At 46.8% G+C, this 23,167-nt stretch overlaps 2 protein-coding genes and 1 long non-coding RNA gene across 8 annotated transcripts; 1 reads left to right on the forward strand and 2 right to left on the reverse strand.

Annotated features, from left to right (window-relative positions):
- Positions 1 to 1,678: 1,678 nt before the first annotated feature.
- Positions 1,679 to 10,814, reverse strand: LOC129597781 (BTB/POZ domain-containing protein 6-like). Of its 5 annotated transcripts, XM_055495455.1 has the most exons (12): positions 10,479 to 10,814; positions 10,266 to 10,388; positions 10,030 to 10,189; positions 9,789 to 9,971; positions 9,575 to 9,710; positions 9,003 to 9,099; positions 8,923 to 8,937; positions 4,213 to 4,300; positions 3,981 to 4,154; positions 3,579 to 3,624; positions 3,398 to 3,516; positions 1,679 to 2,627 (listed from the first exon to the last, which is right to left on the reverse strand). In XM_055495455.1, the coding sequence occupies exons 5-11, from the start codon at positions 9,695 to 9,697 to the stop codon at positions 3,418 to 3,420; spliced, it is 642 nt and encodes a 213-aa protein (XP_055351430.1). In that variant the 5' UTR covers positions 9,698 to 9,710; positions 9,789 to 9,971; positions 10,030 to 10,189; positions 10,266 to 10,388; positions 10,479 to 10,814; the 3' UTR covers positions 1,679 to 2,627; positions 3,398 to 3,417. The 5 variants fall into 5 exon arrangements, 3 of the variants coding, with proteins under 3 accessions (XP_055351430.1, XP_055351431.1, XP_055351429.1); XM_055495456.1 differs by lacking the exon at positions 1,679 to 2,627 and having other exon boundaries at positions 3,036 to 3,516; positions 3,579 to 3,621; positions 4,003 to 4,154; XR_008691608.1 differs by lacking the exons at positions 4,213 to 4,300; positions 8,923 to 8,937 and having other exon boundaries at positions 1,679 to 2,576; positions 3,579 to 3,621; positions 4,003 to 4,154; positions 8,965 to 9,099.
- Positions 10,815 to 16,541: 5,727 nt separating this feature from the next.
- Positions 16,542 to 17,599, forward strand: LOC129597772 (uncharacterized). The gene is made up of 3 exons (XR_008691607.1): positions 16,542 to 16,662; positions 17,311 to 17,441; positions 17,499 to 17,599. It is a non-coding gene; the product is annotated as an uncharacterized LOC129597772 (long non-coding RNA).
- A 1,111-nt stretch (positions 17,600 to 18,710) lies between these two features.
- LOC129597787 (zinc metalloproteinase nas-14-like) lies at positions 18,711 to 21,921 on the reverse strand. 2 transcript variants are annotated; one of them, XM_055495463.1, is made up of 7 exons: positions 21,771 to 21,921; positions 21,445 to 21,527; positions 21,247 to 21,377; positions 21,028 to 21,106; positions 20,555 to 20,693; positions 20,252 to 20,445; positions 18,711 to 20,181 (listed from the first exon to the last, which is right to left on the reverse strand). In XM_055495463.1, the coding sequence occupies exons 2-7, from the start codon at positions 21,518 to 21,520 to the stop codon at positions 18,986 to 18,988; spliced, it is 1,815 nt and encodes a 604-aa protein (XP_055351438.1). In that variant the 5' UTR covers positions 21,521 to 21,527; positions 21,771 to 21,921; the 3' UTR covers positions 18,711 to 18,985. The 2 variants fall into 2 exon arrangements, with proteins under 2 accessions (XP_055351438.1, XP_055351439.1); XM_055495464.1 differs by lacking the exon at positions 21,771 to 21,921 and having other exon boundaries at positions 21,445 to 21,557.
- Positions 21,922 to 23,167: the final 1,246 nt, after the last annotated feature.

Here is a 23,167-nt window from a genome sequence, read left to right on the forward strand (position 1 = left end):
GGAGGCTAGCTTTTTATGACACAGCAAATTTGTTTGCTGCGACCGAACTGGTTCTCCTTGGCATTTATTAGACACTTAAAATGAGCGGCAAGTAACGCATCTTAACCTGGTTGGAATATTACTAGAAATATACGTATAATTACATTGATTGGTCGACCGAGCGAAGCTATTAAAGTTCCGAACTTTGCGTTTGAGATTGCGTTGTTCTGTGCGGTTTCTGTGCGGCACAAGTCTGTAAAAGCTCCAAATTCTGCAACAGCTACAAAAAATACGCATTTGAACTTTTCGGTTATCTGGATGCTATTCTGTAAAAGGTCAAGGGCACAACAAAATATATGCACACCGGAGACAGCACTTTTGCCCTTGACTTGCAAGCCATTTTATGTTCACTTTCTTAAGCTTTCACAAAAGGAATATTTCCACTTTCAGCAGTCTTACGCTGTGGAATCTCGTGTAGAAATTTAAAAAAAAATTGCATAGAGGCAAACTTGCAAAGGCCTTTTTCTAGTCGCACAAATATAAAGAATACATACGGTCAAATGCACCGATAAAGAGAATAATGCAGCGCGTACGCAGTGTGGTTAACGCAGGAAAATTAAAATTACAAATGCACGGCTGACAATTTACTACCGTTCAATGCTAAGGTAATACTGTAATAAAGCGGTGATGAGAACTGGGCTGACGTGCAGAGCGCTGATCCAGTTATGATGGCCGTGTGAAGGGCAACGTCCGCTGCGCGTTCATAAGCCGCTGCTGTCGGCAATCAACAAGGGCTGCGCAACCTTCAACTTACACACCATCGGTACCACGCCAAAATCTAAATCAATTAAGCCAGTGTTGTATCTGTAATTATCTTTTTTCAACATTTTGTGGAATAATTATTCGCTCTTCGTATTCGTGTATATTTCGATAATAGTAATCATTCGCTTCGCAGTTCCTGTAACAATCATCAATCGAAATTAACACCGGACTACCAAACCCCACAAATACAGAGATGATAGAGGAAGGGCGTGATCAAATCGTTTTGCAAGATTAATGCTTAAATTGTTGGTTTTTCTAAATACTGTCCTTGCGATTGTCGGTCTCCAAACCGCGTCGAAATCATGAAGATTCTTCTTGCTTTCCTATACTGTTTTTGTTTGATTATGGTGATTGGCCTGCAACTGGCTGCGGCCGGCCCATTGGGGCGGTCCTATGGAGACGACAGTTATTCCGGTGGCATGGGCGGCCATCACTATGATGTCGGAATGGGAGGGTTTCGTTCTGGCTGGACACCGGGATCGTATGGTATGGGCAGCTATGGATTGCCCTTTGCCGGCAACCTGCCGGGATTCGGGTGCGTACGGTGTTTATGTTTCTGGCGCTAATGATGTTCGGGAGAAGTGTTTGACAGTTGTGCGTCACTTTGATTGCAGCATTCTGGGATTGCTGGGACCGTATGCATTTGGGCCGTTTTTCGGCTGATCGGACGATATTTGTTACGTTTCCAACCCAGCAGCCTGCAGCGTGGCGTGATTTATTTGTCTGTGGTCTTCTGTTTTTTCCCGCTTTTTCGTCCGTTGTATTGCACTTGCACTTGTTTGCTTATCGATACAATGGTCACTCAAGGCATGATTCTACGCAGCTGATTGGAAAATGCTGACTAGCACTACCGGCATTTTTGTGTCGCCATGCATGCTTCCATTGCAAAAGAATTTGTTGCAGACTGACAGCGTGCATAAATTTTAACTTGGTTTAGTACATAAATAAAACAGTATTCCAACAGTTATTTTATTATGAATAATATCACTGAGCTTTCGTAAAAATAATGGTTTTGGGGAAGGCGGAAGTTGATGGTAACTGATAAGCAAACCGTTCCCGCGATAGTTAATATCATTAAAGCTGCGCCCAACATTATATTTTTTATAGCGCAATAGTAATTTATAAAGTATTATAAAAAAAAGCGCAATATTAGAAAAGAAGTTTATGACTTTGTAGTTGCTTGCTTAAAGAATCCACTTTAACAGCGTAAGCGTCTAGCCGCGTCGTGCCACGCCTGTTCGCCAATCTGGTTGCCCTGTTCGTCCACACACCAGGCGGTCATCCAGGCTTGTTGTTGTCGCTCAAATTTTCCATTACTGTCACATGATGGAACCCAAGCGTCCGCCACCAAAGCAAAAAATTCCAATTAACATTACTATTTCGAGGCGAATACATATTAATTATGTATGTCATATCAGGATGACCCTGTGATGATAATTTAAACCGCTCCAATGCACTCATCTTACTCTGTCTGGCTATTTCCTGCTGCTGTGCCTCCTGGCAAGTGCAATTTCCTATGTTGCGTTTAGGAGTCTGAAAAATGTCGAAGCAGGTGTCACGTCCAGCAGCGCAGTCCGCTGAAGCGAGCATCAGTGAGATCGTAAGAATGACGGCGATCGGGTCGAGTAATGCCATGGAGGAAATTTAGGGATGGGAAATAGATTAGCGAAAAATCGATAGAATGCGATGGGGACTGCCAGTAAAAAATTTATGCGGGTGTGCCAAAACGGGGCTGCAAAGGTTTTATGGACGTGGGCCACGTGGCGCTGCAGTAACTGTACTTGTACAAGTGCACGGAATTATCGCGGCTCAGAATCAACGATACGCTAGAGCGATAAACATCAGATCACTCAAGTGTAAACACTAAGCAGGTGCTGCATACTCGTATAATGCTAACGCTGAATCGTAACATCAATACTTGAAAACAAGCTCAAACCGACAGTGATGCGAGACCAACCGACAACCACGCACACAGGCAAATTATTTTTTCACATAACAGCCACCCGTGAAAGGGAGGTATCGTTTGCACTGTATGCGTGGAACAGGTGACAGCCATCCGTGGATGGTTGGCAGTCGCTTGCACTATATGCACGGTTGTCGGTTGGTCTCGCTGAAAAAATTTACTGTCGGTTTGACTGCGTGCATCCTCGTACTGTGATTACATAGAGGTACTGCCATCGGGTAAACACAATAAATAATTACAACGAATACGGTCCTTCTATCTCAAAACTCAAAACGATGGATGATGCTTACAAAAAAATGTTGCAAAATATAATCACGCACATAATTCGGTCTCATGATTTGTGCAGCATGTTTTCGCTTTACAGTGTACACTGTACAGTGCTTTACAGGTTCTAACTGAAATATTTTACTCATCAAATTCAAAAGCCTACGCACATCGCGTCATTTCAGCTCAGCTCGTAGTCTCATACGCTACAAGGTCATCGAAAGTCTAGCAAAAAACTCTGCACAAGACTTTTACCACACGCCGAGATTATGCCATTTCTGAATGAACCAAGAAGACCACGACCATTCCAAAGAATACTATTTTTACCATTTACGCGCGGCATTTTCCTCATAATATGTTCTCTCTCACCCAATACAAGCACACTGTATTTACTCGATTCCTGCAGGAAGCTCAGCAGTCACTTGAGCTTGCAGTCTCAAAGAGAAGTCAGAGGGGTTGGCGTACCCTTTCGCCGGGTCCAGTAGGTCCTGGAAATATAAAGTTACATCTACAATGCCGAATGCGTACTTAATCAAAACTTTTTCCTCACCTCGACAGAGATGTATTTCTCATATCCCCAAGAACAGTGGTCCCTGCTGAACAACTGGGAGAACTCAATAAAATTTTGAAGATAACCTTTGTAACTTCATAATCAGGATTTATCATAGGTGGAAATACGTAACCGTACACCGATGCATGCAAGCCTACGAGGAGGCGAACAATCGGGCCGGTAGAGGTTCAGTGTGTTAAGACACGCTGGCCAGCAATTTCGTAAAAGGTAGTCTATCGGTCGAGCTAACAGTCAACCGTGTACGGTTGCACTATCCAACAACTGCAAAATGCAACCATCCACGGTGGACTGTTGAGTAGATTTTCGATGTGCATGGACAACATGTTAGGCAGAGGCTTAAGAGTTATTAAGACTACTGCCATGACACCATGAATTCGGTACCGGCTGACTTGAATCCACGAACCTCTCTTAATTGGTACAGTTTCCGTTTTCCACGGCAAAAGGCGCAGCTCTGTAGTAGTCTGGCACATCCAAGAGGCCGAAGAACCAGAACACCGCACGTAGAAGCCCAAAGCAGCGAGCTTACCCTCAGCTTCTTTCTGAACCTGTATACACCTGCAAGTAAATACGTCAAGCTTCGAATAACTTATTCTTCCGGGATGGTTTCTCCCACCAAAGCAGCTTTCTGACTGCTACTGGATCGCTGAAGGTAGACGCCTTCAATAGCTCCCTGACATCCGGAATCGTAAAATTAATGGTACCTGTCGTGGCGTGATAATAAATGTACTTTTATTATCGAACGCAGGTCGCTGACTGACTGTCAGCAAAAACCAAAACATTGACTCGTATACATAACGTTGCTATGCAGAAAGGTCATGTGTATACACACATATATCTGACACCTCCCCCAGTGGGGAAACCCACTCAACCAAAGCCAAAAATAAAATTAGCGTCCGAATTTCGGATCCGCGATCAGTCGATCCGGTTCTTTTCGGTCTCTTCCGCTTCGTCGCACTTCTGCTTCTGGCGGCTTCAGTTGGGAACTGGTATCGGTTTTCGCTTCAGGAACGCGTGGCGTTTTCTTAGCATTCTTCGTATTCGCTGGCTTCACTGGTTTGGCGCTATCGACAGACGGTAATGTAAGTTCAGGTGTTTTACCAGTACCGATCTGTCCACCAGCATCCTGCTTTGTGATCGCTTCCGGAATGACATCGTTAGGCAGTGCCGTCTGCGCAGGCGCTGCTGGCGATGCGAGTGGTACTTTCGGTACATCCGGTGCCTTCAGTGCGGCAGGTACGACAGGTACAGCTGGTGGATTCGGTAACGCACGCTCGTCTGGGTGCAGCCAGTGCCTCGGTCGCATCTGGTTTTCATGCCTTCGCAGGTCCGTTCCGTTGACCAGGACAACCCAGATGCGTGTACCTTCACGTTTGACCAGCTGTCCACGCTGCCAGTCAACTGCACGGTTCGGACGGTAATCACGTACCATTACGTATTCACCAACTAGGAAATGCTTCTCCTTTGTTCGTTGCCCTAAATTTTGCTGGTAACGCTTCCGGTTACGCTCCACTGTTGTCATCAGGACAGGCACCAGCAAGTCCGGCTGACCACGCAGCTTGCGGCTCAGAAACAATTCGGCTGGGGACTTGCCAGTTGTGGCCTGTGGCGCGTTGCGGTACCGGAACAGGAATTCCCGCAGAGCTGTGGGCAGTGACTTCCGGTCGGCCATCAGCTTGCTGATTCCGTCCTTAAAGGTTTGGACGTAGCGCTCCGCCTGACCGTTTGACTGTGGATGGCCAGGTGGTGTCCGCAGATGTCGAATGCCGTGTACCCTGCAGAAATCTGCAAATTCCTGCGATGTAAACTGCGTACCGTTATCGGTAACGATTTCGGTACAGGCTCCGTAACGGCTAAACAGATTCAGGAGGGCGCCGTCGGACGTGGCATGTTTCATCTGGATAACCTCCGGCCACTTCGACATGGCGTCCACAATCACTAGCAGCATTGTGCCGTGAAATGGACCGGCGAAATCCATGTGGAGCCGCTTCCAAGGTGCATCCGGCACTTCCCACTGTGCCAGCGGGACTTTGGCCGTTTCCTTCGCACGTTCAGTGCAGATTCGGCATTCACTGGACATTCGTTCGATGTCCTTGTCCATGTTGGGCCGCCAGCAGTATCCTCGTGCTTCACCCTTCATCTTTCCCGCCCCCATGTGGGCGCTGTGAAGAAAATCCAGGATCTGCTGCCGGTGTTTCGATGGCACGACGGTCCGGGATCCGCAGCATACACAGCCGTTGATAGGGACGAGCTCGTGCTCAAGTCGCTTGTAGGGACGCGATAGGGCATCAACCGTCGACGGCCAGCCGTTCATGATGTATCCATACACGGTGGACAGTTCCGGATCTCTGGCTGTTTCCTCGGCGATCGCTTCCACCGAGACTGGGAAACGGGACACGTTGTCGACGTGGACAGAGTTGACCACACTGTCCATCCCCAAGCCGGGCAGGCCATCCAGCTGCGTCGAATGCAGTGGCAGGCGGCTCAGTCCGTCAGCTTGGCCAAACTCCTCGGTGCGGCGGTACTCGATGCTGAACGAATATCCCATCAACATCAGCGCCCACCGTTGAAGGCGGTTTGCAATCACCACCGGCACTCCTTTCCGTTGGCCAAACACACTGAGCAACGGTTTGTGGTCAGTGCACAAAGTGAACTCGCGTCCCACGATATACTGATGGAACTTCCGGCACCCAAACACCAGTGCCAGTGCCTCTTTTTCTAGCTGGCCGTAGTTCTTTTCGGCGGCTGTGAGCGTCTTCGAGGCGTGCGCGATTGGTCGTTCCGTGCCGTCCGGAAACCGGTGGCAGATCACGGCGCCAACGCCGTATTGTGACGCGTCCGCGGCGAGGACCAGCGGCATCCGCGGGTCGTAATGAACCAGGAATTCCGCGCGGACAATCTGCTCCTTTAAAGAAGGGAACTGCGTCTCGCAGTCCTTTTACCAGGACCACGGGACTCCGGCCTTGAGGAGGTTGTGGAATGGCGCACACTTCCCGGACAGGTTGCGAACGAACTTCCCGTAATGGTTGACCAGACCCAGGAACGCTCGGAGTTCGCTGATGTTGGTCGGCCGGGCCATATCGCGGAGTGCCTTGACGCGGTCCCGGGAAATGTGGCGACCTCGGTGGTCCACCACGAACCCCAGGTACTCCACGGAGTCCTGAAGGAAGAAGCATTTACTGCGCTTTAGCGTGAACCCGTGCTCTTCCAGGCGTTGGAGGACCTTCTCCAGGTTGCGGAGGTGCTCCTCTTCCGTCGTCCCGGTAACGATGATGTCGTCGAGGTAAATGGCGACACCCTCGCATCCCTAGAGGACGCTTTCCATGATCTGCTGGAACACGGAGGGACCGCAGGCGACACCGAAGGGGAGTCGGTTGTACCGGAACAACCCCTTGTGGGTGTTTATTACCACCAGGTTCTTGCTCTCCTCATCGAGCTCCACCTGGGCGTACGCTTCCGCCAGATCCAACGTACTGAACTGCTTTCCTCCGTTCAGTTTCACAGACAGCTCATCGGGCGTCGGCAGTGGGTACTGCTGGACGTCGAGAGCGTCGCTGAGTCCCGTGCTAAGGTCGGCACAGGTGCGGATGTCTCCAGCCCGTTTCTGCGCCGTCACCACTGGAGCTGCCCAGTCGGCCCGTTCCACTGGTGTAAGGATGCCCCTCTCCACCAGGCGATCCAGGTCGCGCTCCAGTGCTTCGCGAAAGGCAAATGGGACTGGTCAAGCTTTCCGGGATACAGGCGTCACGCCTGGCTTCAAGTGCAGGTGAGCCTTGTAATGTTTGCAATGGCCCAGTTCGTCACGGAAACCTGCACTGTGCTTTTTCAGCAGCTGTTCCGCCTCCAGTGTGCCGGAAACTGTAGACACCATGGTCGACTGCAAATCCCGCAGACTCAGTCGGCTGAGATCCAAGGCGCGGATCCAGTCTCTACCCAGCACGTTTCCACCAGTTGCCACCACCACAACCGGCAGTGCCTTGCGAGTGCGTGCGTGGGCGACTTCCACGGTTGCAGTACCGATAACCTTTAGTGTGTGCCCCGTGAAGCTCCGCAGAGTATTCATATACGGTGACAGCTTCGGGGATCCGATTGATCGCCACGTGTCGGCCGTAATAATCGTCACGCTGGATCCTGTATCCAGTACGGGCGACACAGGCACGCCATCCAGCTTTACTGGTACATGGATGGATCGTCCCCCCGTTGTGTCCACTGATAAGACGTCAAATTCCTCTTCCACGAGGAATGTCCGTCGTCCGTCTCTTCGCTGCTGGGTTGCAGGTTGCTTCCCGCTTCGACACACTTTCGCAATATGACCCTTTCTTCCACAGTTTTTACATGCTAGCTCCTTCGCCCAGCACTCCGCTCGGACATGTTGGCTAGAGCCGCAGCCATTGCACACGCTTCCAGTACTACCACTAGTTGCGGGCTGCCTGTCCGGACCAGCGCCGCGCCGCTGCTGTCCGCCTCGGCCGCCGCCGCGGTTTCTTCCTCGTGCGCCGCCGCCACGGCGTGCATTGTCCACGCGAGCCACATCAGGCGCCGTACTGCCCTTCTTGTTGCACCTCCGGAGCTCGTACTCCTCGCAGATCTCCAGAGCCTTCTCCAGAGTGGTGTAGGTCTGGGATTGCAGGTGTTGGCGTGTAGCGTCGCTTGTGATTCCGTTCAGAAAGGTCGCCGACATATTCTTCTCAAGTACGTCGGCTGGGAAACCGCAGGGAAATGCCTTTCGCCGCAGTCGATTTGCAAAATCCAGCAAGGTCTCGCCGGACTCTTGCTGCAGCTTGAAGTAGTTCGCCCACTCGGTGGCGGCGTTCGTTTTGTTCACGTAGGCATGCTCGAGCTTGTCCACCAGCTGCGCAATTGTGAAATTATCGGGATCAGTAGGTAAACACATGGAGAAAAGCATTTCCCCCGCATCGATCCCGAGTGAATCCAGCAGCAAACACTTCTGGTCTTCCAGGTCATTGATTTTCCGTAGCTTCACGTAATTCCTGTATTGGAATTGCCACCACCGCCATGTCATCTTCGCGGGTTCAAACTTGATCAGCCCGGATCCAGTCTTCTCGCTGGACGTCGTGGGCGCTGATGGCGAAGTAGGCGATGCAGGCGTTGTCGACGCCGTGGTCGACATTGTGTGTGTAAGGAATCAGACCGCGTGAGGTCGTGTGGCCTTCACGCCAGTTTGTCGTGGCGTGATAATAAATGTACTTTTATTATCGAACGCAGGTCGCTGACTGACTGTCAGCAAAAACCAAAACATTGACTCGTATACATAACGTTGCTATGCAGAAAGGTCATGTGTATACACACATATATCTGACAGTACCCTTTGTGCGAATATCTAAAATTACATAACAATTACTACAACCTGGCAAAAACGTTCAGCAAAGGCAACAGCGCGCTAACTTTGTCGGGGTTCTGTTCGGAACGGCAGCTGTGGTTTGATGGTGGCGTACTTGTAGTGGTAGATATCCAGTACTTCCGATTGCAACAACAAACCGCTCTGAATAATAAAAACACGACATTTCACCCAACACTGTTAGATTTGCTTCGGCGGCTCAAAGGGGCCAAAACTCGATTGAATTGTATCGTCAGCAAGATTGCTGATTTAAAGAAAAAACAGATGTACGATTCAAACTCTTGAACGAGGAGTTATTTGATTGAGTCTGTAACGCGTTTGTCCCTGTGAAACTGCGAGTGGAACTGGCTGAAAATTTCTGACGAAGGTTGACGTAAGTCAGCCTTTAAAGATTGACATAAGTCAACGTAAGTCGACATGGTTACTAACCACGGACCCACGATCAGTCATAACGCACTGCCACCAACCACGGTTGACCGTTACGCAGCGCAAATTAGTGCAGCTATCCACGGTGGACTGTTTGGTTGACAACTTGGCAGTCAGCTCAACTAACAGCAACATAAATGCCAGAATGCGGTGGCGACTCAATGAAATACGTAGCTCCTCGTACAGCTCGTACCTTCACCGGTCCGTCCAGCAGCAGATTATCCGTTAAGATAGGAAATCGAATGAGAAACAATTCCTGGCCCAACATTTCACGTCGATTGGCGGAAGAAGCACTCATGTTTTTCCGAATGCACATATCTGCAGCCCACCTATCCAAAGACGGCTGAGAAATGTTCAAGCTTAACAATAATTATTGTAAGCAGAGGTCGGGCCCATACTGGGTTTACCTGTCAGCAGATGAACAAATGATATCTTCATTGGCGGTCAACGTATCCCGTTGGAGAATGGCTCATAGAGCTTCTTGCCCGATTGTATAGAACTGCTTCGACTTCCAAATAGTTACAGCTGATTCATCAATCAGACGAACACTTTTCAAGGATAATCGGCGCAGCAGCTGCAAAATGCACGGCCTAGAAAACACAATTCCGCAATCACGTCAATATAACATAAACCACCGAGAAAACCTACGTCGTCCAGTATATGCAGGCAATTGTTGACGTTGAGCGTATTCAGGACGAAATCCGTACAAAAGGTGATCAGCGTCGCTAAGTCGTACTTATCAGCGCACTTTAACGTGTCGAAGACGTTGTCCTGGGTGAAGTTGGTCACCTTGTCGGTATACATGTAGCTACACGACATAATGGATTAACATCTGTCGTATTTACTGAAGAGGGCGATAAAAAATACCGTAACGTTCAGCACACCTGAGCATGTTAGCAAAGGCATCGGGAAGAATGTCAGGAATTTCGAAGGGGGTTGTGTACTTATCTGGTAGACTTCCATAGAACATCTGATGGAACACAGTACTGCGAACGCCCATGACGAATCTGAAAACAGACAAATAGGCACTGAGCCAAACGAATTTTTTTGATTATTAATGAGCATTTAGATCAGAGTGCGCGAGAATCGAGAGTTACTTGTGAGCTGGAAAGATGCTAACGGTGCCATGATCTCCTCCCACCGCGAACTTGACGTCGCTCATATCTTCACACAGTAACAGATGCTTTGCACAATGTGCAATGCACATTCGCCAAGCTTCGCAACATCGGCGCGTCTGCCTTCGTCCAAGGACTGTGTGGAACTTTGAGACATAACGGATAACTCCACCGGGATTGCAATAGAATGTGAGGACGACTGCAGCTCGACGCAGGTAAAGCAGTTATTTTAGACAGTCAAGCTTGAAGGCGGAAGCTTTGAAAATCTAAATGCTAATTTTCCTATTCGATCTTGAAATCTAGAAAAAATGACCAGCGAAAACGTGAAACAAAAATGTATGTAAATAAGTAAATTTAGCACATGTGACATATCGGTGCAGTGTAATATTGTGCTAGTAACTGAAAGCAGCGTGCTTGGGCTTTGGTCTTCGGAGTTCATCTTACTGGTGACGGTGGTGAGTCACCGTGAGTGGTGAGTCGTGACACGTGCACTGCCACTCACCAGCCTAAAGTGTAAGTCGGTTCTAAGACTCTATTAAATCTTCCAAATTGCGGTGATGAAATTAATTTTATGCAATAGTAATATTATTGTTAATAATAGTGTCAAGTTTGTGGTTAAATGTACTGTACTACCACGCGCACTACAGATAATTTAAATAATTATTACCTATATTATTGACTGCTCATTCGTTATTGGTGCAGCGTTCTGTAGCAGGTATTTGTGAATTGTGAGGGCGAGCACAGTTTCTGGATTTCTACTTTCTGTATCGACAATATTGATACATTTAAAACCGCTCACAATTTGTAACGAATCCGATATAGTAAAATAATACCGGTCAGCTATACACGGAAAGGATAATTAAATACCAAGTACATATTAAGTACAAGATCTATACTACGCGCGGCGCCCCATAGTTTTGAGATCTCTATAACCATAAAACTTCTGGAAAAACGGACAACGCCATTAGATCCGGGATAGTTCAGAAGTGGCCGGCATGTGTTTTTTTATGAAAATATCGAGCCGGCATCAAGCCGGCATCAAGACCAGATTGATCCAACCCATCTTAAAGGTCACCTTGAAACTTAGAAATATTTGCTTAGATACAAAAATACCAATTGACATAATTATCACACTAATTAAACCGAAAAATAAATAAATTATTGTATTTATTCAAACACTCGCGTTATTCAAACACTGCTGTCGGTGTTGCCGAGCTTGAAACACGTTTAAAATCAACCGATATACGAGGTAAAATGTAAAAATACCAAATATAAAATCAATACCAAAAATCACTGGACGAGTGAGTGACCGGAACACTATCACCGACCACTGAGCGGAATCTCTAGATGAGTGGGTGACCGAGCTACCACCACTGACCAGTAAGAAAAATCACTAGACAAGTGAGTGACCGAAACACCATTACTGCCCACTGAGCGGAATTTCTAGGTGAGTGAGTCATCGAGCAGGCTTTGATCTTGCTCACCTAACGGGCTCTGTGCACTGGACAGTAGTTGTAGCAGGGTCACATCCTCACCTAGCGATTTTTCTCCTTACCTAGCGATATTTCTTACTGGACAGGTTGAGCTCGGTCAGTCACTCACCTAGTGATTGAGTGCGTCAAAAAATCGCTAGGTGAGTACGTGACCGAGCTACCACCAAAGTCCAGTGCCCAGAACCCGTTAGGCGAAAGAGTACCTAGATACCACTACTGTCCAGTGCACAAACTCCGTTAAGTGATCTAGTGACCGAGCTACCACTACTGTCCAGTGCATAGATCCCGTTAAGAAGATGGGTGACCGAGCTACCAATACTGCCCAGCGCACAGAGCCCGTTAGGTGAACGCGTGACCGAGCTAACACTACTGTCTAGTGCACGAACTCCGTTAAGTGATCTAGTGACCGAGCTACAACTACTGTCCAGTGCATAGATCCCGTTAGGTAGATGGGTGACCGAGCTACCAATACTGTCCAGTGCATAGATCCCGTTAGATAGTTGGGTGACCGAGCTACCAATACTGTCCAGTGCACAGCCCGTTAGGTGAACGCGTGACCGAGCTACCACTACTGTCCAGTGCACGAACTCCGTTAAGTGATCTAGTGACCGAGCTACAACTACTGTCCAGTGCATAGATCCCGTTAGGTAGATGGGTGACCGAGCTACCAATACTGTCCAGTGCACAGAGCCCGTTAGGTGAACGCGTGACCGAGCTACCACTACTGTCCAGTGCACGAACTCCGTTAAGTGATCTAGTGACCGAGCTACAACTACTGTCCAGTGCGTAGATCCCGTTAGATAGTGGATGACCGAGCTACCAATACTGTCCAGTGCATAGATCCCGTTAGATAGTTGGGTGACCGAGCTACCAATACTGTCCAGTGCACAGAGCCCGTTAGGTGAACGCGTGACCGAGCTACCACTACTGTCCAGTGCACGAACTCCGTTAAGTGATCTAGTGACCGAGCTACAACTACTGTCCAGTGCATAGATCCCGTTAGGTAGATGGGTGACCGAGCTACCAATACTGTCCAGTGCAAAGATCCCGTTAGGTAGATGGGTGACCGAGCTACCAATACTGTCCAGTGCATAGATCCCGTTAGGTAGTTGGGTGACCGAGCTACCAATACTGTCCAGTGCATAGATCCCGTTAGATAGTGGATGACCGAGCTACCAATACTGTCCAGTGCACAGAGCCCGTTAGGTGAACGCGTGACCGAGCTACCACTACTGTCCAGTGCACGAACTCCGTTAAGTGATCTGGTGACCGAGCTACCACTACTGTCCAGTGCATAGATCCCGTTAGGTAGTTGGGTGACCGAGCTACCAAAGCTATCCAGTGCACAGAGCCCGTTAGGTGAACGTATGACCAAACTCCAATATTACTGAGCAAAATTGAGCAGGGCCTGCTAAGTTCTTAATGGGTGACCTATCTAGCACCACTGTCCAGTCTTAGCGTCATTTTAGTTTGTAATGTGATACTCTCGTGGGTGATTAGATTCGGATTGTTTTTCGCTAAGAAAATTTAACAAAAAAATGATCTGTAAAGTCAAAGTAATTGCGTTCGACTGTACGAAACCAAAACATCCAATTTTTTATAAAATTTTTGTTATCGGGCTCTTCAGATTTATCCGTTCTAAGCCAACAATCCGTAAACCGGCCAAGGAGTTTAGAACCCAAGAAACGCAGAGGCGAAGCCGAGGCTGTTTCTTGTAAAATAATAACAGGGATCTCTTAGTACAACAGAATGTTAAGATCTCTTGAGTAATCTTTAGTAACACAATCTCTTAGTACAACTCAAGGTTAGTACAACGTAATTGCTAACCAATGTTATTGCAATAATGCAATTACAATAATCTGACCAACGTTGACCTTTGTACGCACATTCAGCTGTAATCGCACGCTACAGTGACTACACAGGCATTAGGCAATATCCATCAAAATGACAAAAGAGCAAGCGCGGGCACGCTATTAATTTTTACAGTTTAATTTAAACATCATAAAACAACCAAAATCGCTTTCTTCTTGTTAGTTAAAAGGTAACGTACTTAACATAGCCGATGCGTTAATTATTTAGTTACTCAATTAATTAGTATCAAAATTTTTGTTTATTAGTGGGCGAACCGGTACGAGTAACGGAAGCGTGCAGATACCCGCAGTTGACTGCATTCAACCTGAACGGAGCCTTTAATAAGTATCGAAGTAAAAGTACAAACTAAAGTACCAGAACGGATGAAGGATGGTGGAAATCAATGAGACCAAACCATTACAGCTCCTTGGGGGCAAATGCCCACTCACGCACCCCGATGTTAGGGGGCCAGTTATCGGGGGTGAACATTTTTTCGGTTTCACTAGCGTAAGAACCAACACGTGCTAACAGACTATTCTTACGGCCGTTTTAGCAGAATAGATCGAAACAAATCTCACAGAGATTCCAATAGATTCAATAATTGCCTTGAGATCCTTGCTGTACTCGTCGAGAGTCTGGTGTTCGGTCTGCTCCCGAGGGGGGATGCCATGTAGACAAAGTCCTTTTCACCTTCTCTTTCTCAGCTCTGGGGGCTCGCCGGATCTGCAGGGCAGACATGACGATGTCCTCGCTGGCGCTGGTGGTTTTTTTCGCGTGCCACGGACCACTTTTCCTTTTAGCTACGGTGGCCCAGGATGCTTTCGAGTCCGAAGCGTCAGGGGGGGTTTCATCAAAGCGCGGTTGGGGACTTTCATGTCAGGGGTTGTGTGTGGCTCGTGTGGGGTATCGGTGGTGGAGGGTTTCTCCACAGGCGTCTTGGCAGGAGTCTTGGCGACCGATCGAAACCCGGAGGGTTGGAGTACTAATCGGCCGACATCGACGGTGCTCATGGAGGTACAGGCTGCGCCGTTTTTACGGCATTGATTTCGTCCTGAGAACCAGTAGCGACATGGAGATGTCATCATACTTTTCTGACGTTCTTGTAGCTCTTTCCTTGGGCTTCCAATGAAAGCTCTGCTTTCAATCTTTGGTTTTCTTGCACGATCGGTGAGATCAGCGCAGGAACTTGAGTATCGATACACTTGGTGATGAGGCCGTTGAGATCCTCGTGGTAGACTGGGTATTTCTGTACGTTCTCAGATCACTGGCAATGGCCGGAATCATCTTTCGTATCAAGGGTATCAGCCTTCCGAAGGACCATTGATCTTTGGCCGTTCCATCAGGGAATAGGCTAGAGAGTTTCTCGATGGAAAAAGGCTCATAATTATCTTCAGCATCATGGGTATTATCGCTGGCTTTCTCAGCCATGTTTGCCAAACTGACCACAAGCGATGGCCCCACAATCAGGTTTTAAAATTAAGTCACATAATATAAAATAATCAAGGTAAATTATTTAGTTGGTGAAAATTTAGTAGTCAAAACTCTTCCGCTTTGGCGTTCGAAGCATCTTTTTGTATTTGTTAAAGTGATTGATCGCCGTACTTACTCGCCGTTAAAAACCTTGGTAGAACCTTCAACCTTGGTAGAACTAGTGACGGCTTAGTAAAATGTGACTGCCTCTCGTAAATACTAAGAAATATCGCCACGATTTTGAAATATTTGGCCATACAGCGGCTGCAAAATAAATAGAGTTGTGATGAGAAATTGTTAATGGTAAGTTGGAAAAACATTTAACCACAGACAGTTACAACTTAAAAACTTATACGAGGTTGTACGGAAAACGGATACTTCGCCATTCGACCCATTCCACAATCATGCTATTACGAGCGGCTAACAGTAAGTACATGTGCACCTTACTGCTCCAGGCACAAAACAATCACTAGGAAAACTGCAAAATCATGCCATCTACTTTGCAACTACTTTTAATAATTAATACTACACGTACAATTTGTCTTCTTTTGATTACACACCATTGGCGTTTTAAACATGTTCATCCTACTAGAGCATCTGACTTTACCGTGGTAGTGACGTGAATTTCAGTGATCATCCATGGCAGTGACAGCTGTTACTAGTGTTGCCGAACGAAAATATTTTCGTATTCGTTATCGTAACGCATACGAAATCAACGTGACTTTTCGTTATCGTAATGAAAACGAAAAGTCCCCGACTTTCAGTTTTCGTTACGATAACGAAAATTATACGAAATCGTATACAAAAAAGTTTTCGTAACGAACGGCAACACTACTGTTTACGTCGAGACACCATTTGGTCCCTGCATTAATGCAAGTTGCAGTACTCGTAGTATTAGGCCTCGTCCCGAATTCAAAGCGAATCTCGTAGCGATACAGCAACTCCACCTCGCGAGGTGGCTTCGCGTAGCGTATCTGTAGGCGTGGCCACTGCATACAGCCACCTCGTGCGGTTAAGCAACCGTACCATAGCGAGATTCGCTTGAATTCGGGACAAGGCCTTAGTCTCAGCCAAATCCTTCCCACGTTGCGTAATGGGTGCATTCGTGGTCACCACAATTGTTTGCATCGTGTGCCTTTGGATCATTGCACAAGAGCTGCCGAGTGGTGCGAACCCTAAGAAGTGTCAGCAAATTGAGCTTTTGCTAAAATCAGCAATTTTATTTCAGACTGGGAAAATTTATTGATCCAGAGATATTTCAGACCACGCTGCGAAAACACTGGAACTGGAACTCTAAAAGTAGTCTACTAGAAGGAGATGTTGCTGGATTGAATGAAATTCTATCTCATAATGTACAGAGCACGATTAGTTTTACTGTTTACGTAATTACCGTAATTTAGTGACTACCCCAAATATTTTTTCGGCAAACATAGTAATTAGTGAAAACAAATAAGCTAGAGTAGTGTGTAGTGACAGTTACGACTAGTTTGCTTTCTACCGCTTTTATTTCAAACCATCGCTTAAACACGTGTTAAAGAAACATTTATAAAAACAACAGCTCATTAAACATTTCGGCTTTCTCCACCGTGCCCATAACAGAAACAGCGTTACCACGGTGAATCTCTAAAAACAGTCGTTGCCGTTTGCTTTCAAATAGCCGCTCCAACTTATTATAACCCATCCCCCATGCCGGATAGACGGTGGCGTATCAACTACACCGCAGTCAAATTTTTGAGTATGCTATAAGCAGAATTTGAATTTAGTTCTTCTGATCGGTAGGGTCACATGGAACATGACATGATCAAAGGCAATAAAGCTTTGTGGTCCGATGGACGCGTCCCATACGTGATCAGCGACAACTTTGGTTTTCGCATAAGCAGATGCAAGCATATGACAGCTTCATGACAACAGTTATCCACAACAAACAATTTTGAATGAACATGCTCGTACTCTCGTACTCGCTTTTTGTGTAATGACTGAGGTTTGCAACGCATTTGTAGAACCCGAGGAGCAAGGGATGATTACTAACGCCATGGTGAACATGACAGCGGAAACCGGCGATACATGCATGCACCACGTTCATCAGCCACACGGACGAAGAGCACTTTATTCACTTTTCACGTGGCACACAGTAAGTTAGTCGTGATTGGCCTTTTTATCTTCGGTTATTGCAGTTCTTTCATTGCAGATGCCAGTCATATGTTGGCCGCCAGTCGGGATCGCAATAGAGAATTGAATTGGCTCCAGAGTGCTTCACCGAGTTAGGCGTCATCCAGCACGAGATCATGCACGCTCTGGGGTTTTTTCATGCGATGTCTCGCAATGACCGCGACGAACATCTGACCATAATGTGGGACAACATAGAAAGCGGTAGCGTGATAAGCCGCAAATTTTAAGCGCTTTGATACCGGTAATAAAATCATCGATGTGTGAGATCGATGACATCGATTTTAGGCAATCGCGATCAGTTCGCGCAGTACCGCGGGGACATGCAGGGCTTGCCATACGACTACGAATCTGACACAACAGTTAGTCCTACTGCTACTTCGGAAGTGACCGTATCGGTGGACGAATCTGATATTACAACTGGTATTTCGCCGACGGAAGAATCCACAGAACTTGACACTACAACAACCGAAAATTCAGAATCCACTCCACCGGAGACGGCCACTGCTGCATCGGAACAGATCGAGGTGACCACAGAACAGGCTACCACAAGGTCCACAACGGCAGACGATCCTGAGCCCCGGGCAACGGATGCAACTACGGGCACGCGTCTTGCGTCCTTAATTGTTTTATTAGCCGGTGCTAATTCTCAAAGCAGGTCTAGCGTCAGTTTTAGCTATGCTTCCGACGGTTCACAGTCCCTTGTCAGTGTTTATACACCTGTGGCACGTTTCGTACCAAAGAAAAAAAGTGAATCGTTTTTTCTCTCCTTGTAGTCACAGTAGACATCTGTATACATGCTGTAGACACCTTGTAGACCTGTCGGTAGTCTTCTGGCTTCTTGGGATGTATACAGCGTGTCTACAACGGTGTCTACAGGTTGTCTACGGATGTCTACCGGTGTATGCAGGTAGCCCTTCTTAGGTTCAGTTCGATGCTCTTCCTGTATACACCGGTAGTCAGACACCACTGTAGCCCGTAGACACCACTGTAGACATACTGTAGTCACCTGGTTTCTTTGGTTTTCTTGGGATGTATCCAGGTTGTCTACGGGGTGTCTCCAGGTTGTCTACAGATGACTACTGTGACTACAAGACGGAAAAAAACGTTCCAGTTTTTTTCTTTGGTACGAAACGCTCCATATATAGTTTATCGAAGCTCTCAGTAAAAGCGTTTTTCCTACTCCGTTCGCTGACAAGACGCTCAGTCTTAAGTGTGCAGAATGCCATATTCTATAACTACGGTTATTTTGACGTTTTGATTTATGTAAGACAGTACGGATTACAGTTTTACAATCGTTAGCAAGAAAACGCCTGCATCAACCACGACAACTACGTCTAAAACCAACCGATCGCAGCCATGAACTTCAAAACAAAATTTATTACGATATATAATTACGTCAATCACATGCTTCGTGCTGAATCTGCAGACAATCGTACAGATTACAGATGCCATCAATCCCATGATCAAGGTTTCGTACTCTCCGTATCATATGAAAAGTAAACCTTGCTAAACCAAACGGTATGAATGCTGCACGGATCGGGATATCCTTACAATATCTTCCGTCGAGCTAATCCGCATCCTGATCGTCACCATTGTTGTTAGAAAACACGGCTCTTTGGAAAAAGTTAGCGCGATCACCGGAAGCGGGATAGACGTACGTATCATCTGAATAAAAAGCTCGTCCAATTGGCGAAGTTCCACTGCCGTTGCTTGCCAAAGCCGCACTCGTTCCCAGATCGGACACAGTGCTTCGTATCGTATTGGTATTGCATGGCAAGCCGAAACCCGGTATGCCTCCGTTGGATGGCAAGAAAAACTCTTGCATACTGTCCGGTATGTATCTGAACGAACTACAGGGACCAACGTGAATTTTCCTATTTTTATCAAACTCTGTTGGCTGGTTGCCGGGTTGGTTCCATGGTACGAAAGGCCCGCTTTGTGGAATCCAGCTAGGAAAGGTAATCGCGGGCTGCATGTTACGGGTGACGGTTGCAAAAGTTGCACTGGTCTCGGTAGCGTTTTCCGTGGTTCTCGACAGCGGCGTGGGCGTGGACGCACGAGCATCGTATTCCACCATGAGAAACTGCCTGCTAATTTTGTTGGCTCCATTTCGGCCTCGGTGGATCTTTGTACCGGTATCGGCGTGACATTCATCGTATCTGTTGCGAGTTTGATTACCGTTGGGTCTGTTATCGGTAACGGCGTCAAAGTCGCTAGCTGTGTGGAGTTTTCAACCGGCACTGATGTGACAGGCGTGGCACCTCCAATGCGCATCGGCGCCGGTAGCCGCGTGCTGGTCACTGCATTCACGGCCGCAGGGAACTCAGCTGCTGGCTCCCGTTCGCCCTTTTTGCTGGTCTCTGACATAACCACGGTCGTATTCGTGCCGGATGTGCCAGTGAGGAGTGGCGTGGCAGTGTCAGTAGCCACGGCTGTTTGGTCTGTAAAGACGTGATTATTTGGAAATGGTTCAACTTTTGCGATCGAATGTTTCGTCGGACAATATCCTCTGCGAATTCGCTCGACATCCAGGCGCGACAGACGTTTGCGTTGGCCAATGGGAGCCCCCAGTTTTTTCGGCAGAATTGTGGGTGTCGCCTTATTTACGGAGAAGGCATTGAACGGGTAGTGCATGATAGATTCATAGTCGTAATCAAGTCCTTGCATGTCGCCGCGATATTTCTCAAACTGGTCTCTCTCATCTGAGGAGGAATTAAAGAATTCCATTACCATCAAGTCAGATGTGTTGTATGGATGATCAACAATGTATACCTGGGATTATATTCTTTCGGATAATTGTAACGTATTCATCACGATCAAAACGCGACATTTCATGAAAAAATCCCAAAGCATGCATAATCTCATGCTGGATAGTCCCGATTTCCTGCACACAATCTGACGTCAGTACGATCGGTTGATCGCGCTGTCTGGAAGCAAACTGGCGACCGACTTTGGACTGGCAGTTACTACAAGCCGATACAAACCATTCAGCAGTCAGCACAAACAAAATTACAATAATAATTATTATTTTTGGCCTTTGGGTAGAAGTCAAGCTTGTATGTGGTTTCGGCGTACCCAAAAGTCGGATCCGTTTTGATGAAGCGGACGAAGTGCTGATCGTCGTCGGTGCGGGGAACAAACGTCACGCAGTCATTCCCCGTTTCCGCTGATAAGTTTACCATGGCGCTCTGGAGCAAAATATGCTCCGATTTATCTTTAATCAAACAAAAAGATTTCTGAGTTCCACATTACCGTTACAAGCCTACGGACAGGCAAGCCGTCCGAAGTAAAATCTGTCGGCACGTACATTCGTGTTTTATTTTTCAAAAATTTGATATGAGGTGACGCAAAAGTGAACGGCATTGTCGGAGTGGATTTTTAGCCGCCTCAAACGGGCGGCTAAAAACGGCGGCAATGACGTCGGGGTAAATTTTTGGGTACAGCCGTACCGAATTACCATATCGGCATACTTTTGCCTGTTACATTCGCATATTTCTGTACAATACTAGCTGCAGACGCGAACGTCTGAGACTAGCGAACTACAGTACCAAAGTTGGCACTGATTTCATAAGGCACGCGCCCGTCCGGCCAAAGTGAGTTCCTGGTTTCAACAAAATCCCGTTGGCCCTGAAGAACAACTGCCAATAAAACACGGTTTGCAAAAGCAGTAAAACATTATAAAAAGATTTTGTATACTTTTGTGCATATATTTCCACTACGTTTTTGAAATTAATGTATAAACCTTTTAAAACTGTTTGGTCGTGCACCTGTGACTGTGAGATGGAGCCCCTATCGATGCCGGAAATATCCCCTTCGAATAGTCCGCTTCCTGACGTCCACTGGGAACCGCTCTCCAACGATGATCGCAACACTTCCCGGTCAATATATTTTTGCCAGTCTGAAGCACAGCGGTGTATTCGAAAGGTACGGTAAACATTGTGCGAATAATCGAGAGTTTAATTTACCGTCTGGTAAATCTTGCGCCAAAGTTCCAAAGACCCATATCAGGCAGAGCTGCGTGACAAGAGCCGATCTTGCCATTACAACAGGCGCAGTGGCGCACTGTTCGTTTTAATTGAACAGTCTGAACTTGCACAAAGTCCAATTCATCAGAATAGTGTACTTGCTGTAACAGGAACTGCTGTTGGCTGAAACTGCCTGACAGCTGTTCAGTGTGCAGTCGAATAGCTGTGCACTGGTAAACACATTGCGCCATCAGTTCCAGTTTGTAATACCCGATAATCGGCATAATTATGCAGGAACCTGTTCCAAGACCGGTTGCAACTGCCATGGCGCAGTGGCGCACTGTTCGTTTTAATTGGGGTGAACTGAGTCGGGAAGATAGTACGCTACAACTTGCGGCCTGTGACAAAGTTTCCAGTCCGCTGTCGCCCACATTCATCAGCGAATAGTGTAAACTTGTGGAGTAGCTGTAACAGGAACTGCTACGTTGGCTGATTCCGGTTGCAACTGCCTGAGGAGGCTTTGACTACTAATTAAGCTGTTCAGTGTGCAAGTGTTGATAAAGGACGTGTAATAACACAGCACGCTGTGCAGGAAAATACTGCGTTTAATGACGCTTGAATGGTTTCAGAGCAGCCGCGCACAAATTATAAAAGCCGGAAAGCATGTACATTGTACAGTTTGTAAATACCGGCAGTTTTGGACACAGTAATACTTACGTTACGCCGGTTACGGTAATCGGCATCTGCTTAATTATGCCTAATACAGGCTTCGTTAATATATCGTACATCATTTGATAGTGTTCATGGTCACTATTTCCGAAACCGCAAGCACGTAATATTTCGGAAACTGAAAGTTAACATCATCTTGTTCTTGTTAATGTTCGTGCATTGAGTGACCTTCGTTTAAGGAAAGCAGTAATGTGTACCTTGGCGGAAGTTACGTGATGATATTCCTGTTTTGTGGTAGTGAGCGAGTAGTGAGATCCTGTTTGTGCACTGTTGTCTGCGGAAGTAGGCAACAGAGCAAAAACGATCTCCAGAGTTCCTTCTCTGCTGACTGCGATCAGGTAATTGGTATAGTATACGCATGCGCATATTATGATTATCAGTTCTCATAAAAATTTGGAACCTATTGACTTTTGAGTAGCCTTGTGACCGCGCATGTGCATTATCCCGCAGCACAGCTCGGTGCAATAAACCAAACTGCTCCACCAAAAAGGTCAATACGCGCTTTTATAATTTTTATAGCACTAATTTCATTTATTTTTTTATAACTTCCGTTTTCATTTTATAATTTTAGTTCGTTGGTCTACCAGTGAAGTAAAAAATGTAACGGCTAAAGATTTTGCTGAAAAAATTTACCTTCGCTTTACTTAACAGTAATCACGCGAAGTCACCGATTTACTACAAAATACAGTTATTGTATTAAGTAAAATTCTAGCGCAATATATCGGTGAATCAAAACACAATCTGTTCCTAAAAATGGCGCATGTGCAGCGCCGTCATTGTGTAAGTCAAGAGAGGTTGGTCATATTAATGGTTTATTAGGATCACGGTAAACATGCCGAAACAAAAGAATTACGGTACTCGTACCACCTAGATATAATAACGCATTATAAATCTGGTTTGCGTCAGAGATGTATTTATATCTGAGCACGTATATAATATACGGATTTACACACATCAATTATGACGCCGAAATGATACAGGACCATCCAGAATA

The sequence above is a fragment of the Paramacrobiotus metropolitanus genome, unplaced genomic scaffold (assembly GCF_019649055.1).
Source record: "Paramacrobiotus metropolitanus isolate TYO unplaced genomic scaffold, Prichtersi_v1.0 Parri_scaffold0000109, whole genome shotgun sequence".
NCBI classification, from domain to species: Eukaryota; Metazoa; Tardigrada; class Eutardigrada; order Parachela; family Macrobiotidae; genus Paramacrobiotus; species Paramacrobiotus metropolitanus.